Source organism: Heterocephalus glaber, unplaced genomic scaffold, assembly GCF_053883595.1.
Source record: "Heterocephalus glaber isolate CG9 unplaced genomic scaffold, H.glaber_assembly_v1.0 deba00001687, whole genome shotgun sequence".
NCBI classification, from domain to species: domain Eukaryota; kingdom Metazoa; phylum Chordata; class Mammalia; order Rodentia; family Bathyergidae; genus Heterocephalus; species Heterocephalus glaber.
The window spans coordinates 20,485,257-20,500,190 of NW_028258412.1; the positions used below are offsets into that span (position 1 = coordinate 20,485,257).

The window sequence follows — 14,934 nt, forward strand, 5'->3', positions numbered from 1 at the left end:
GGCCTCTATTCAGTAGATCCTAGAGGTTACATCACCCATCCCTCAGTTGTAACAACTGACAATGTCTCCAGACATTGCCAGATGTCCTTTTCAAGGGGAGAACCACTGACACAAGAAAGGATGAAAGTATATTTCATCTAAACTATAAATTAAGATTAAGATAAGGGGGCTGGAGATTTAGCTCAGTGGTGCTGCCGCCTGCCTCGCGAGCACAAGGTCCTGAGTTCATCCCCAGTACCAAAAACAACAACAAAAAAACCCGATTAAGGTAAATTTACCTTCACTGGAGGAAAGATAGCGTCTTTAATAAGTGGGAAAACTGGCTTTCCACATGCTGAAGATTAAAACTAGACCCATATCTGTCACCATGTACTAAACTCAAATTAAAATGTATCAAAGACCTAAATATTAAAACAGAAACACTAAATCTGCTGGAAGATAGAATAGATAGAACTCTTGAAGACATTGGTGTAGGCAAAGACTTTATGAACGAAACGCTGATCGCACAGGAAGTATTATGAAAAATCAACAACTGGGCTCTCATTAAAAAGCTTTTGCGCAGCAAAAGAAATCACCAACAGAATGAAGAGATAACCCACCATGTGGGAAAAAAATTTTTGCCAGCTTTTCCTCCGATAAAGGACTACTGTTTAAAACATAGAAAGAAATCAAATCAGGACCCCCCCTAAATTTAAAGACCCAATCCAGAAATGGGCATCTGAAATGAATAGGCATTTCTCAGATGAAGTAGAAATGGCAAACAAATATATGCTAGTAGCTAAGGTCTTTAACTAGAGCTTTAACAGGGAGAGGAAAAAGTGTGGAATAATGCAAGTCATAAAGGGGTTTTTAAAGAGCTGTCATTTACATGGGCGGGGATTTAGCTCAGTGGTTTCTCCCCCTGCTGCACAAGCGCAAGGACCTGAGTTCCATCCCCGCTACCAAAAAAAAAAACAGAACAGCTGTCATTTACAAACCTGCCAGTTGCTGCCTGGTGCTGTGTGATACTGGGTTTGAGAAGGAGGGAGATGTTGAAGATTCATTATTTGGTGTTGGATCTGTTAGGCTCTTGTCATGCCTTTTTTTCTCTCTCAATGAACCCAGTCCTCGTCCCTGGCAGTGGCATAATTTATATATGAGAAAGTAAAGGTCTGTCAACCCCCAAGGTCTTGTGGTAGAGATAAAAAGTAAATGGGGTATCTGAGAAGTGGAGAGAAGCAGAAGTTATTGATAGTGCTGTGGGTGTCTGAGGGTCATCATAAAAGCTCTCCCTGAGAACAGGTTTTCAAGCTGACACCTGAAGGATGAGTCACAGTCTCTCCGACTTTGAGTTGGGAACTGGTATTTGAGGATGAGACAAGCACGTGTGATAGGAAAATACCCTATGGTATCTGAAGTGATGGCAGGAGTGGCATAAGATAGCATTGTAGGGCACGCCTATAATCCTAGCACTCTGGGAGGCTGAGGCAGGAGGATGGCAGGGTTAAGTCCAGCCCAGGCAATTTAGCAAGACCTTGTCTCAAAATTTTAAAAAGGGCATGGGGATATAGCTCAGTGTGATGGCCCTGGGCTCAATCCCCAGTACCTAAGACAAAATAAAATAGTCATAAAATGAGATGGTGTTGGAGAGGCAAGCAAGGAGGGTCAAACTATGCAGTCTTGTACCATGTGAGTGTATATAGTATGTTAACATACGTGTTACTAAGGAGCTGATATTTTAGGTTAGTAAGTCTCTCTCTTCCCCTGCAGTGCCAAATATGCCTCAGCAGCGGCAAGACCAGCATCATCAGAGCACCATGATGCACCCAGCCTCAGCAGCAGGCCCGCCCATCGTAGCCACCCCGCCAGCGTACTCGACTCAGTATGTGGCCTATAGTCCTCAGCAGTTCCCGAATCAGCCACTAGTTCAACATATGCCACATTATCAGTCTCAGGTAAGACACAGATGGCTTCCTAATTTTTATTCCATTTAAGAACTTTTAATATAGTCAAGGGATTTTCTTCTACATTTTTTGCTTTGTGTTAACGGTGGATTAGATAACTAAGGACTTGGAGCCCTTTAAATACATACGTCAGGGTTACTGATCAGTGTAAGAGTTTCAAAGGAAGCCGTCAAGCAAGGTCTTAGAATTGTCTGTTGTTTCTGAAAACCAGAGTTAACAATCTTACTAAAATCTGCTTGGCTCTTTATGATGTTTTAATATTCTTCCTTTATTTTTTGTTTGAACACAGCACCCTCATGTCTACAGTCCTGTGATACAGGGTAATGCTAGAATGATGGCGCCGCCAGCACACGCCCAGCCTGCGTTAGTGTCTTCTTCAGCAACACAGTACGGGGCTCATGAGCAGACGCATGCAATGTATGGTAGGAAGCACTTTGTCTGTCTTTTCCAGTGTGCCTGACTATTCTTAATTTGTTTTAGAGCTCTGAAAGATACTTTTGAGAATAACCTGTCCTTTGATGACATTGAGGGTCAAGAATCTAAAGGAAAAGATGAACCCATTTCTGCCTCTTACTTGCTATGTAAATCTTGGCAAATAATTTCTACTTCTGTACCTGTACTTCTTCTGTCTTTACTTGGCCCCTCTGGCTAAAATATAATGATGTATGTAACAGCAGAGCATCTTTTTTGGTGAAAGACAGCTTCCTCTTCCTCATCAGTATAGCATACCTAAGACGCAGGAAAGTGCTGACCAGAATCGAAGTTGAACAGCGTTCTCCAGCATGAAAACATACTGCTGCACTCTTGGCTCTGGGGTCATTGACATTATATATTTTTTATTTCTATTATGTTACTGTGTTTCTGCATCATGCTTTATTGTAAGTAGTCAGAATTGTGTGAGAATAGATCTGTTTTAGACATGATTCACACTTTATATGTAATCAATATAAACAATGGGCTAGGCATGGTGATGCACACATGTAGTCCCAGCACTTGAGAAACTGAAGCAGGAGAATCGCTGTGGGTTCAAGGTCAGCATGGTCTCAGTAGTGAGTTCAAGGCCACCATGAACTACATAGCAAGACTTTGTCTCAAAAGAAAAAAAACTAAAATGGAAATGAGAAGTATTTTACATAAAATTAATTTATTGTAGAAGGATAATTTTTTTAAACTCATCTTGTGCCAAGGATTTAGCTCAGTGGTTCTGCCACCTGCTTTCTAAGTGCAAGGTCCCTAGTTTGATCCCCGGTACCAAAAAAAAAAAAACTCATCTTGATTTTTGTGGCCAGAGAATTTTGTATAGATTAACTTGGCATCTGTCTAAAATTCTAAAATAATACATTTTTCAGTGTTGAGAATTTAAAATGAAATTTCCACTTAAATGTCTTACAGGAGTAAAGGATAACCTCATACTATGTTTTTCAAAATACACCCTTAATTACTACCAGTTTAAGATGTTAGTTTTGTTCTTAATTTTTCTAAGAATTGCTGTTTTGTCATTTGTTTTCCCATTGGTATTTCAGGGGTTTTTTTAAGTTTATTCATACAATTTAAAAATGTGCCACTAATTAAGTATGTTGGCACACGCCTGTAATCCCAGCACTTGGAAGGTTGAGGCAGGAGACTCACCCCAAGTTTGAGGCCAGCCTGGGCTACATAGTTCAAGGCCAGCCTGAACTGCATAGTGAGACCCTATCTCAAAAAAAGACCAGGGATGTAGCTCAGTGGTTCCACTGCCTGACTAGCAAGTGCAAGGTCCTGAGTTTGATCTCTGGTACCAAAAAAAAAAAAAAAAGGTACTACTATGAGAATGAAATTATAGGACCAGGGATTTAGCTCAGTGGTTCTGCCGCCTGCCTCGCCAGTGTGAGGTCCTGAGTTGATCCCCGGTACAGAAACAAACAAACAAACAAAAAAATTATAATTACATGCAGCTACATGAGGTTATTTTTAAAACCTCTTTTAACTTTTTGAATGACTGAGAATGTAGTATTTTTTACATTTTTAAAACTTGTGTGGGAGAGTGGGCATGGAAGCTCACATCTGTAATTCCAGCATTGGGGATGGCTGAGGCAAGAGGGTCTCTGCAAAGTTCAAGGCCACCCTGAACTAGTTAATGAGACCCTGTATCAAAAAAAAAACCAAAAAAAATTTTTTTTAATGTAGAATAAAGGCATTTACTTTTATAAAATGCTGAGGTTTGATCTTAAAGCCTTTTATTATAAATTAGACATTTTAAATTTAAAAGTATATTTGCCATATTTTAGAAAACATTTCTTTCAAGAAGCTCATTGCTAATTTGATTTAAAAATACAGTGACAGGCTAAGGATTTAGCTCAGTGGTTCCGCTGCCTGCCTCACAAGTGCAAGGACCCGAGTTTGATCCCTGGTACAAAAAAAAAAAAAATACAGTGACAGAGACTGATTTGGTTTATTATTTGAGTTACAGTCTGTCGTTCAGCTTGTGTTAGTTGTCTTAACCAGGACCAAGTACATATGTGAAAAGGCAGAGTTGAGTCCTCACACTGGCTTTCATGCCACTGATACACATTTCAGCAGTTTCCAGTTTGCTGAAAGCTTCGGTGAAAAGCTCATTATGATTGTTAATATATTTCTGGTGAATACAACATTTTTTAACAAGTGGGAAAAAATGTTTTTTTCCTTTTTTCTGACACACGCCTTGGAATAAGAAAGCTTTTGAGCTGAATCTCCATTGCTTCTAGAGCCATTTGTTTACTGTGCTTTTGAGCCACTGTAGTAGTGCTGTGATGTTGCACAGAATCCTGCTCCTCAGTGTGCACGCTCACTGCCAATTGTGTGGCTTTGTCTCTGGGTGAAGGGCCATTCGTTTGAAACAATCTGCATAGTAAATGCTGTATTTGAGGCACTCGTGATTTTTGTAACTGTGATCCCTAAACATTTTCATCTGAAAAGCATTTGGCCTGGTACCCTGAAGTCCATTCAGGAGTGAACAAATAGGAAATGGGGCAAAGAAAACACTGGTGGTAACTTGGGGGCTGATTGGAATGAACTGATCAGCCAGTTCTGTCATGCCAGGAGAAAGTTCATCAACAAAATCAGAGTTATTCTGTAATTTACACAAGTTGTATTTAATTGCTCTTTTGTGGGGTCATACGAGGGGTAAAACTGTGGACTTGGTACGATCATTGCTGGTTGGTCAAGATTATCTTTTGAGTATTTCAGATCTTAAAAAGTACACTAGGACATGAGTTACAGTAAAACCTTGCTCTGTGAGCATAATTCATTCCGGAAACAGGCTTGTAATCCAAAGCACTTGTACATGAAAGCAAATTTCCCCATTAAAAATAATGGAGGGCCGGGAATTAAGCTCAGTGGTTCCACCGCCTGCCCCACAAGCACAAGGACCTGAGTTCAATCCCTGGTACCAAAAAAAAAATAATAATAATAATAATGGAAACAGATGATTTGTTCTGCACCTCAAAAATATTCAGATAAAATGATTACAATACTGTAATATAAAATTATAAAGAAAAAACAAATTAACCCACACTTACTTTGAAAACCTTTTGTGGCTAGAGAGAGAGGCAAGAGAGGAACGTTATTGTATGAGTCGGCTTTGACTCTCACAGAATCACTGCTGTCTGTTGGCTCAATGGAATCTTTCTTTTTGCACAGTTTTAACAAGGAACCTATCCAACAACATTTGCTTTTGCCTCCTTTTGAGGATTTTGCAGAAATGTGACATTGCATTGTCATTAAACAGATTCATCGCTTGTACTGCTACTGCCTTATTTGGTTGGTACTTTTTTATACAATTTTGCATTTTCCCACATTTTACATGTCTCTCTAATCTCATTTGAAGTGAGTGATTCGTCCACCCGTTTTTCCTCCCCCTCTGCAGACACCTCCTCAGTCCCTCGGGGGTGGGGGGAAACCACTGGCTCACCTATGATCTTGTGACATTTGACATCACGTACTATTTGCATTGCAAGACATCGCTTGTTTATCAAGTTTAAATTCATTAGAAATGTTTGCTTGTCTTGCAGGACATTCTCAAAACATGGACTTGAAATCCAAGGTTTACTGTATTTTGTTCTATGCCATTATAAGTCATAATTTAATCTGCTAAAACAAATTCTTCATTACTTGTCAGTAATTAATTTGAATTATATTAGACCTTTTAAAGCTTTATTATGCCAAATTATTGTTTTTTTGTTTTGTTTTGTTTGGTACCGGGGATCAAACTCAGGTCCTTGCCCTTGCGCAGCGGGCAGCGAAACCACTAGCTAAATCCCCGGCCCTACTATGTCAAATTTAAACAGAAGATTTTATGTACATTCTTACAAGACAAAAAAAATAAGACAAAACTGTTGAATGGAAACGCCAATTTTATATTCATTTCTCTTGAACAATGTATATTTTATATTCCCAAAAGAATCAAATACTTTATTTTTAAGCTACATCTTATGTAGATTTTTAAATTCTTTTCAATGCAAAATAAGGCTATGTACCCAGAGGTTGGTGATAACTTTGTTACCTTTTTTGTCAGTCATAATGCTTATCGTCAAATCAAAAGTCTTTGAAAATATAAAGGACTGCAAAATGATTTTTTGTTGTTGTTTTTTTGGTACCGGGATTGAACTCGGGTCCTTGCGCCTGCACAGCAGGGAGCAAAACCACTGAGCTAAATCCCTGGCCCTGCAAAATGATTTTAAAAAAAAATTTTATATAAGAGGTTACAGAACATTTAAATTGACAGAATAAGAGATGCATACATTTGAAATTATTGTTGAGCTTGTAATCTGTATAACCAGTTTAGAAAGGACATTTACTACAAACCTCATCTCCTTTGACTGTAGCCTAACTTTCATCATTTCCTCTACCCTCCTGTTCCTCGCATCTAGTGTGCTAATTCATCTAATTTGTGATGATTTCAACTTTCAGAAACAGTACCTATAAAACTTTTTTTTTTTTTTAACTAGAGTCATCTGGAAGAGTTAGATCCAGAATCCTTTTTTGGTTTGTTTTTTAGTAGTTCGATGCAGATAAGTTAAAAAAAATACCATAAGCAAAAAAGAAATACAAAGCAACATTAGCCACCCCACACACACACCTGACGGCCATCAGGTAGTGTCGGATGTGTCCTTCCTGGGGCACATACACAAATACACAGCAGCACCTCTATAGATAGCATACTCATGTTTTTTTGGTTTGGTTTTTGTTTGTTTGTTTCCTGGTACCAGGGATCGAACTCAGAACCTTGCGCTTGTGAGGCAGACGGCGGGGCTGCTGAGCTAAATCCCCAGCCCTCATGTTTATATTATTAGAACTTTTGGATCTGCTACCAGATGCCTGTAATGGACATTTCTGTTCTGCAAAATCATGTGTTACTTGAATTTGCTAAATATTGCTTTATTTGGGTACATTACTTATATCAATGTTGTTCAGTGGAATGTCATGTCGGTCTTTTTATCAGGTAATGAATTTATTCCTTTCATTTAAGCAAATCAGCCTGCAGAACTTGACACTTCAGTACAGAAGAAAAGTGTCTTCTGGTTCAGTCCTTTTTAAATTCTGTAGCAGTATTGAAAGTGCTTGTCATCTCTTATAAAATAAAAATGGATTATGCATGAATACAAAAAGATTATTAAATATGTTGACCTTTCCAGAAAATTAGGAAAATGCACACTTCACAAGGCTAATTTACCTTTCTATTTCCCAAATTCAGCATGTCCCAAATTACCATACAACAAGGAGACAAGCCCTTCTTTCTACTTTGCCAGTGAGTTGGGTTTTTTATACTAATTTTATTGTACAGTAAAACACTTTTTAAAGAATACATGTTAAGGGAGCAGACTTGTTGAACAATATTTTCCTTGTGCCAGACAAAATCATTCAAAGAATGTATATCTATAAATAATTCAGTTTTGAAAAAGGACATATGACCCAGCTTAAGAAAGCTGGAGTTAAAAAATTGTTTCAGAAATTAATTTTTGCATACCAAGCAAACACATAACTATTTGGGAAATGCCTGATACTTTCCTTATTCAGGGAAACTTTTCCTGAATAGCTAATAATTTTTATACCAAGCTATAAAGTTAGATGTGTAGAACTTGACACATTAGTTTTCTTAGTAAAAGAAAAAAATCTGTGTCCTCACTAGGATTTTTAATAGAGGTAGAGTTGATGAGATAGGGGAGAAACACTTGTCTTTTCAGTCTTTGTCTGACTAAAGGTTTAAAGTAAGCCGCATGTGGCTGAAATCTCAGCTACTAGGGAGAATGAGGCAGGGGAATTACGAGTTCCAGGCCAGCCTGTCTTAATGCTTAGTGACACCCTTCCTCAAAATAAAACCAAAGGCCTGGGGATGTAGTTCAGTGTGAGAACACTTAACCAGCCTGGATGAGGCCCTGTGTTCAGTCTCCATTACTACAGAAAAAAAAAGTTTGTAATACTAAGATATCGGATACATTCAGGATGTGAGCTTCATTCAACAGGAAAATACTACGTCCAGAGACTGCCTCTGGCAGCACACAGCTCTTCTGGACACATTGAAAAGGGACTGGTCGCTCCTAAATGGAGAAAGTCTTGGCAAGGCTTTGTTTGAGAAGTGAACTTGTAAGATGGGTTGTTTATAGGGCAATTCTTAAAATAAAGCAGGTCATGGACTTGGGCATTTGGATAGGGAGGGTGCTAATTAGTAAAAATCCATTACAGAGTTATGCAGTTTTATATGTGTCACTTTGTGTGAGATACTGTATTCTAGAAGATATTAAGGATTAACATTCTTCTGTCAGGTAATAAATTTTGGAAACTCTTCAAATGATTCATCATCTGGCTCTACTAAATGCTAGATTTAGCATTTAGAAGCATTTTAACCTTAAATTGTTGTTTATTGTCCCATGACTTGGTATCCAAAAATAAGTTAATAGGTATTCATTTACATGGTGCTAGGAAATTTTAAATAATTTAATCCTTTAATAGATGCTCTTTAAAAAGGAGTCTTGCTGTATGTATATACTATTAAAAGGAAAGTGTGTCTGTGACTATAGTGTGTAAAAGACAGTGTCAGTGGTTAACTTTATGATGTGTGCAGTTTGAGGTCTCAAATGTAGTTGTCCTCACCATCTTACTGTCTCTGTTAGTAGTTATGGAGCGTTTTCCTGGTAAGTAGCTAAATGGCCCTAATCATCACACCTAAGCACGGCTTCCCCTGGAGGGAATATCTGTATCTGCTAAAAGAAACTAACGGGCTGCTATTTGTAATTTAATTTGCTGCTTTACTTTCTCTCTAAGCCATTTTGTCATAGTTTGATCAAGTTGCCCTTTTTCTCCTTCCAGAGTTTTCAGCTTTTGTTCACATCTACTTTTCAGAACTAAAAGTTGAAAGATTTTGTTTTGTTTCATTTTTAAACTTTTGCAGTGCTGGTGATCTCTTGTTACTTTGTGCATCCAAGGTCAAAATGGCAAAACCAAGTTACAGGTTTCTTCACTTAAGGTCATGGCTTAGGAAACTATTTTTAGAATGTATTTGTTATAAGGATTTGACTGATGGTAATGTTTAGAATTTTAAATATTTACGCCAAGGAACATGTTGAGTGGCAAGCTTCTGGACCAAGTCTGGCCCAGAGCAATATTTTTTTTTTTTTTTTTTTTTTTTTGAGACGGGGTCTCACCTTGCCGTTCAGGCTGCCCTTGAACTCACTGTGATCCTCCTGCCTCAGCCTCCCAAGTGCTGGAACTATAGGCTTGGGCTACCACTCCTGGCCATTACTACTGTATTATATTGACCTATTTCAGAAGATTACATGAAAGCTAGCTAAATTTTATAGACGTTTAAATGGTAAGCAGCTACCTCAGAATTTCAAAGAAAACTCACTTTATTTTTAACCTCCCTTGAATCTTTAGTTAAAATTAGCAGGTTTAACAAGCAGTTAAGGCTGGGCATGGTGCCCCACACCTGTAATCCCAGGACTAGGGAGGCTGAAAGTAGGAGGATTGCCATGAGTTCAGAGCTACCCTGGGATACGTAGTGAGTTTAAGGATAGGTGAACTACATAGCAAGACTCTGGGGGTGGGGGAGGGGAGCAGTTAAATAAATTTACCTACAACCCTGTTCTCTCATTTCTCTTTCCACGTTTTTGCTGTACTTCCTTGTTTATTTTGTCTTGGTTCTTTTTCTGTGTCTCTATTCTCTTTCAGATATTTTTTTGTTGTCCTTTTAATTTCTTCCTACTCCTTTGTATCAGTTTTAACTGCCCTTTCAAGGAACCAAACTATATTTTTGTTCAAAATATTGAATTAAAGTATAAGTTTCACATTTTCCCCACTCATTTTTCTTTTTTTTTTGGTACCAGGGATCAAACTCGGGACTTTGCACTTGCGCAGCAGGCAGCGAAACCACTAAGCTAAATCCCCGGCCCCACTCATTTTTCTATTCAAGCAGAAAAGAGTTCCTTGGTGTGGTACTTGCTTTAAGATATTTTATGTTAGAATATGAAGAAAAATATTTCTAAGCCTCCTTAAAATTTTATTTGCAGTTTATGATGTATATATTACATCTCCTTATTTTCTCTCTTTTTTTTTAATACCTTGTAGTTTACTGGTATTTAGGTAGGGAGAAGATGAGTTTTGTTTCTTTTGTTTGTTTCCTTTTTTTTCAGAGTAGAAAAAATTACTGAGAGAGAGAGAGAGCTCTTGAGAGACAGGAGGGGACCCAAAAGTGGGTTGCCCTTCATTTTAAAGCCCATGTACATTTGTCAAGCTTGGTTCCTTTCAGTATTTTTGCGTTGTGTGCAAATTAGCTAAAGTTCAGAACACTCTGTAGTCTTAGAACGTTGATAAACTTATATCACAGATGCATTTTTTTAAAAATGTGTAGCAGAAGCCAGGTGTGGTGGTGCCGGGCATATAGTCCCAGCTACTTGGGAGGCTGAGGCAGGAGGATTGTTTGAGCCCCAAGGTTTGGGGCTACCCTGGGCAATCTAGTAAGACCCTATCTCTAAGAAATACATGAGCTGGGCTGGGGATTTAGCTCAGTGGTGCCGTGCCTGCCTCGCAAGCACAAGGGCCTGAGTTCAATCCCCGGTACCAGAGAAAAATAAACTCTAAGAAATACATGAGCTAGGGGTGTAGCTAAGGGATAGAGCATGTCTCAGCATAAGTGAGGCCCCCAGCAACACAAAAGTTTAAAAATTCATAGCAAAATATTCTGTCTTTAATTTTCTTTCACATAATTTGAGCATTCTTACATTTTTTTCAATTGATGAATACTTTAATTGTGAGACTTCATGGGCACAATCATTTTCTGCAATGACCGTGTATTTATGCACAAAATAATACAGCACTCAGATTGAGTTTATTGTTTTGCAGTGCTGGAGATTATACCCAGGACTACAAGCATACTAGGCAAGCACTCTTATCACTGAGCTGTCTCTAGCCCTATTTTTAAATTTGTTACTTTGTAATATTCTTAATACCTTTCTTAGAAAGAAAAGTGAAGTTTAAAAAATTCCAGTACAAAACTTCCTGACTATAGTTTAAACATTTAAATATTTGAAATTCTATACTTTATGAAAACCCACAAATGGAATTTTGGAGTTGCTTTCCTTCAGACAGATTTAGTATTGATACAAATGAAACATTTAAGAAGCTAAGGACCCAGGCATGGTACTGCACATCTGTAATCCTAGCCCTTGGGAGGCTGGGGCAGGAGGATCACTGTGAGTTCTAGGCCAGCCTGAACTATACTGTGAAACTCTGTCTTAAAAAACAGACAAACTAGTGGGTGTAATTTTAATGTTAGCAGTTTAAACGTAACTATAAATAATTAGACATCACTATCCAGCAGAACTTTTTGTGATAATGGAAATATGCTATGAAACTCTGCTGTCCAATCTAGTAGCCAAATTTCCCCAGAATAAAAATTTTTTAATTTTAAAATGTATTAGGATTTTTACAAGAATGATAAAGTCAGATTCAAAATTTATGTCAAGTCTTTTAGACCAAGTCAGTGTCCAAACAATTTGGGGGAACTAAAGGTAAGCGGAATAAGTGTGAAGGAGAAGAGGCCACTTCACAGACGCATGAGACTGCGTGATGCTCAGGAGGGCAGTTAGCACAGACAGTTGTGACTCTTAAAAAGGTTCAGAGATAGGTTGCTACAGTTTTCTTAAAATGTTCCAATGTGTGTTACTCTGACAGTCCGGAAATCTTTTCTAGTGTGCAGACAGAACTTCCTTGTTCTAAATGCCCAGTAAAGAATAGAAATGCCAGCTGTGGGGTTGGCAGTGGATGCACAGGTGATCCTAGCACTGACACTTTGCCTTGTCCTTCCCTCTTCTAAGCGATACATTTGGAGCTGAGATAAAATGTTGGGCTGGAGCTGTGGTGGCTCTCAGCCCTGCAGCATCAGGCATTGCAGGACTGCTTTGTGCACCTAACCCCCGCATCCCATCGCTGTGGGCCATAGCAGTCATCCATGATGGTGCCTCGGCAGCTGTGGATGCCTGGTCCTATGTGTGCTTGCTTCTCACCTGTCTGTGTTTGCTAACGCATTATGTGAAGTGCGTGAGGAACCACTTTGGGTATCATTCCTGTGTGTGGGCTTAGCTTCTAAAGGATTGCAGGATTCATTTCTTGAAAGAGAGCTGAGAATCGCTGTTGGAGCTGTGGCTCTGTTGGAGCGCTCTATTGTCTGCTCACCGCCACTGCGAGGTTAAATATGTTGCCATGTGCTCTCTAGAGTCACTGAGCAGCGGGACCCCCTCATTGATTCTCTAATTGCTGTTTGAGGAAGATGTGGACAAATGACTGTGTACCTGTATGACCCAGGCTGAGAGTAAAGAATTGGCTCTGGGTTCCTATCTTTAATGATCACATTTTATCTTAAATGGGCCCGTCATACTTCCTTTGAAGTTTCTTTTAAAGGGGTTGAAGTTCTTTGAGGTGAGTTCATTTTCGTACATAATTTAGGCAATTTCAGCTTCTACATTTTTTAAAAAACAAAGGTGAGAAATCTTTATTAGGACCCCAGGGAACAAACTACATGGCAGAGTGGCTTCTGTGATTACAGAGATGATGGTCATTTGGCCCTCGGTGAGAGCCCTGACCGTGTCATGTTCCTGACACAGTCCCTCTCTCAGCTCCAGGCCAGAGCGTGCCCCTGGGACAGTGTGCCCTCTCCAGGGCAGTAGCATGGTGAGGCTAGCCAGGGAATGGCCTTGGGGAGGGAGGACAGGGCTGCTGGGCATGGAGAAGAAAGTGCACCTTTGTGCACAGGAGTGCCATTGTTTGAACTGTTTCTGACTAGTGTCCAGGAGTAAATTCAAACTAGATTTTAATGTAACACATAGAGCTGTATTATACAAATCAAATGCTAGTCTGATTGTTAGGCAGTAACATTACATTTACGACCATGATGGTGTAAATAGTTACAGAGGTTGGTAGTGGCATGTGTCCGAGATTGCAGCCTTCAAGAAAGCCCAGCTGCTGAGGGGTAGAGGAGCGATGCTGGTCCTCCACATGTCAGTTGTACACGCTGCTTTTCCTTTTACTTCAGTTTCCACGGGCTCCCTCGCGCAGCAGTACGCACACCCTAATGCAACCCTGCACCCACATACTCCACATCCTCAGCCTTCAGCCACCCCCACTGGACAGCAGCAGAGCCAGCATGGTGGAAGTCATCCTGCACCCAGTCCTGTTCAGGTAAGGAGGAGCTCAGTGCCAGGCACCCCACACAGCTGTGCTGCTCTAGGGTAGGAGTAGAGGTTTTTAAAAATCACAGTAAGGCTGGGTGTGGTGCTCCACACCTGTAATCCCAGCTACTCAGAAGTCTGAAGCAGGAAGATCACAAGTTTGAGACCAGCCCAGGCAACTTAGCAAGACCCTGTCTCAACATAAAAAGGGCTAAGGATGTAGGTCAGTGGCAGAGTGTCCATGAGCTCAGTCCTTAGTACTGCAACAAATAAAATGTTTTAAAAAGATCCATAATTGATAATGAGGGGATTGGATAAGCTCGGGAAACCTATTAATTGAAAGCTCTGGAGGGGTGCTACTGGGGCCCAGTAGCCACCCAGCTTTATCCCCAGCCCTTTTTATCTTGCTGTGTCACTGAATTACCAAAACTGGCCTTGAAGTTAGGATTCTCCTCCTGCCTCAGCTTCTCTGAGTGCTGGGATTATAGGCATGCACCACCGTGCCTGGCTGAAAAAACCAAATTTAATGTAAAATTCATGATTTAAGATGAAGCAAATTCTTACTTGCTTGGGACTTTAAAAATTTCATTCTTGCCAAAAAAAAAAAAAAAATTTCATTCTTGGCTGGGGATTTAGCTCAGTGGTTTCTCCGCCTGCTGCGCAAATGCAAGGACCTGAGTTCAATCCCCGGTACCAAAAAAAAAATTTCATTCTTGCCAGGGATTTAGCTCAGTGGTGCCACGCCTGCCTTGTAAGCACAAGGTTCTGAGTTCGATCTCCAGTACCCCCCAAAAAACATTTCATTCCTAAAGTTTATGTAATGAGGGTTTTGTTTGTTTTTTAATAACGTCTGTAGTCATGTTGGTTCAGGAAGCAGTTAGGGTTTTTATGTTTGTTTTTTGGACATTTGTCAATTCCCTGGGTCCATGGTCTTGTTTTATCTCTGCTTGGATGGGAACTTATAAAAGAAGTCTCTCTCTCAAATCTTCCCGATGCTTTGCAGCACCATCAGCACCAGGCCGCCCAGGCTCTCCATCTGGCCAGTCCACAGCAGCAGTCAGCCATTTACCACGCGGGGCTTGCGCCAACCCCACCTTCCATGACACCTGCCTCCAATACGCAGTCGCCACAGAATAGTTTCCCAGCAGCACAACAGACCGTCTTCACAATTCATCCTTCTCATGTCCAGCCAGCATATACCAACCCGCCCCACATGGCCCATGTACCTCAGGTAATCAGGGTAGCCACCTACTCTAGTGAGTAGGACGTGATGGTTGTCATAAGCAGCGAAGAGCCAGCCGCTCTCCAGGCCA

At 40.0% G+C, this 14,934-nt stretch overlaps 1 protein-coding gene across 19 annotated transcripts in view; it reads left to right on the forward strand.

Annotated features, from left to right (window-relative positions):
* Atxn2 (ataxin 2) overlaps positions 1 to 14,934 on the forward strand; it is a 120,703-nt gene that overhangs the window by 102,133 nt on the left and 3,636 nt on the right. For 13 of the 19 annotated variants that reach the window (XM_087198370.1, XM_087198371.1, XM_087198378.1 and 10 more), the window contains 5 exons: positions 1,750 to 1,934; positions 2,233 to 2,365; positions 7,654 to 7,707; positions 13,486 to 13,631; positions 14,625 to 14,852. In XM_087198370.1, the coding sequence (XP_087054496.1) occupies positions 1,750 to 1,934; positions 2,233 to 2,365; positions 7,654 to 7,707; positions 13,486 to 13,631; positions 14,625 to 14,852 (746 nt within the window). The remainder of the gene's footprint in view (positions 1 to 1,749; positions 1,935 to 2,232; positions 2,366 to 7,653; positions 7,708 to 13,485; positions 13,632 to 14,624; positions 14,853 to 14,934) is intronic. The other 6 variants (XM_087198375.1, XM_087198376.1, XM_087198377.1 and 3 more) reach the window with 1 other exon arrangement.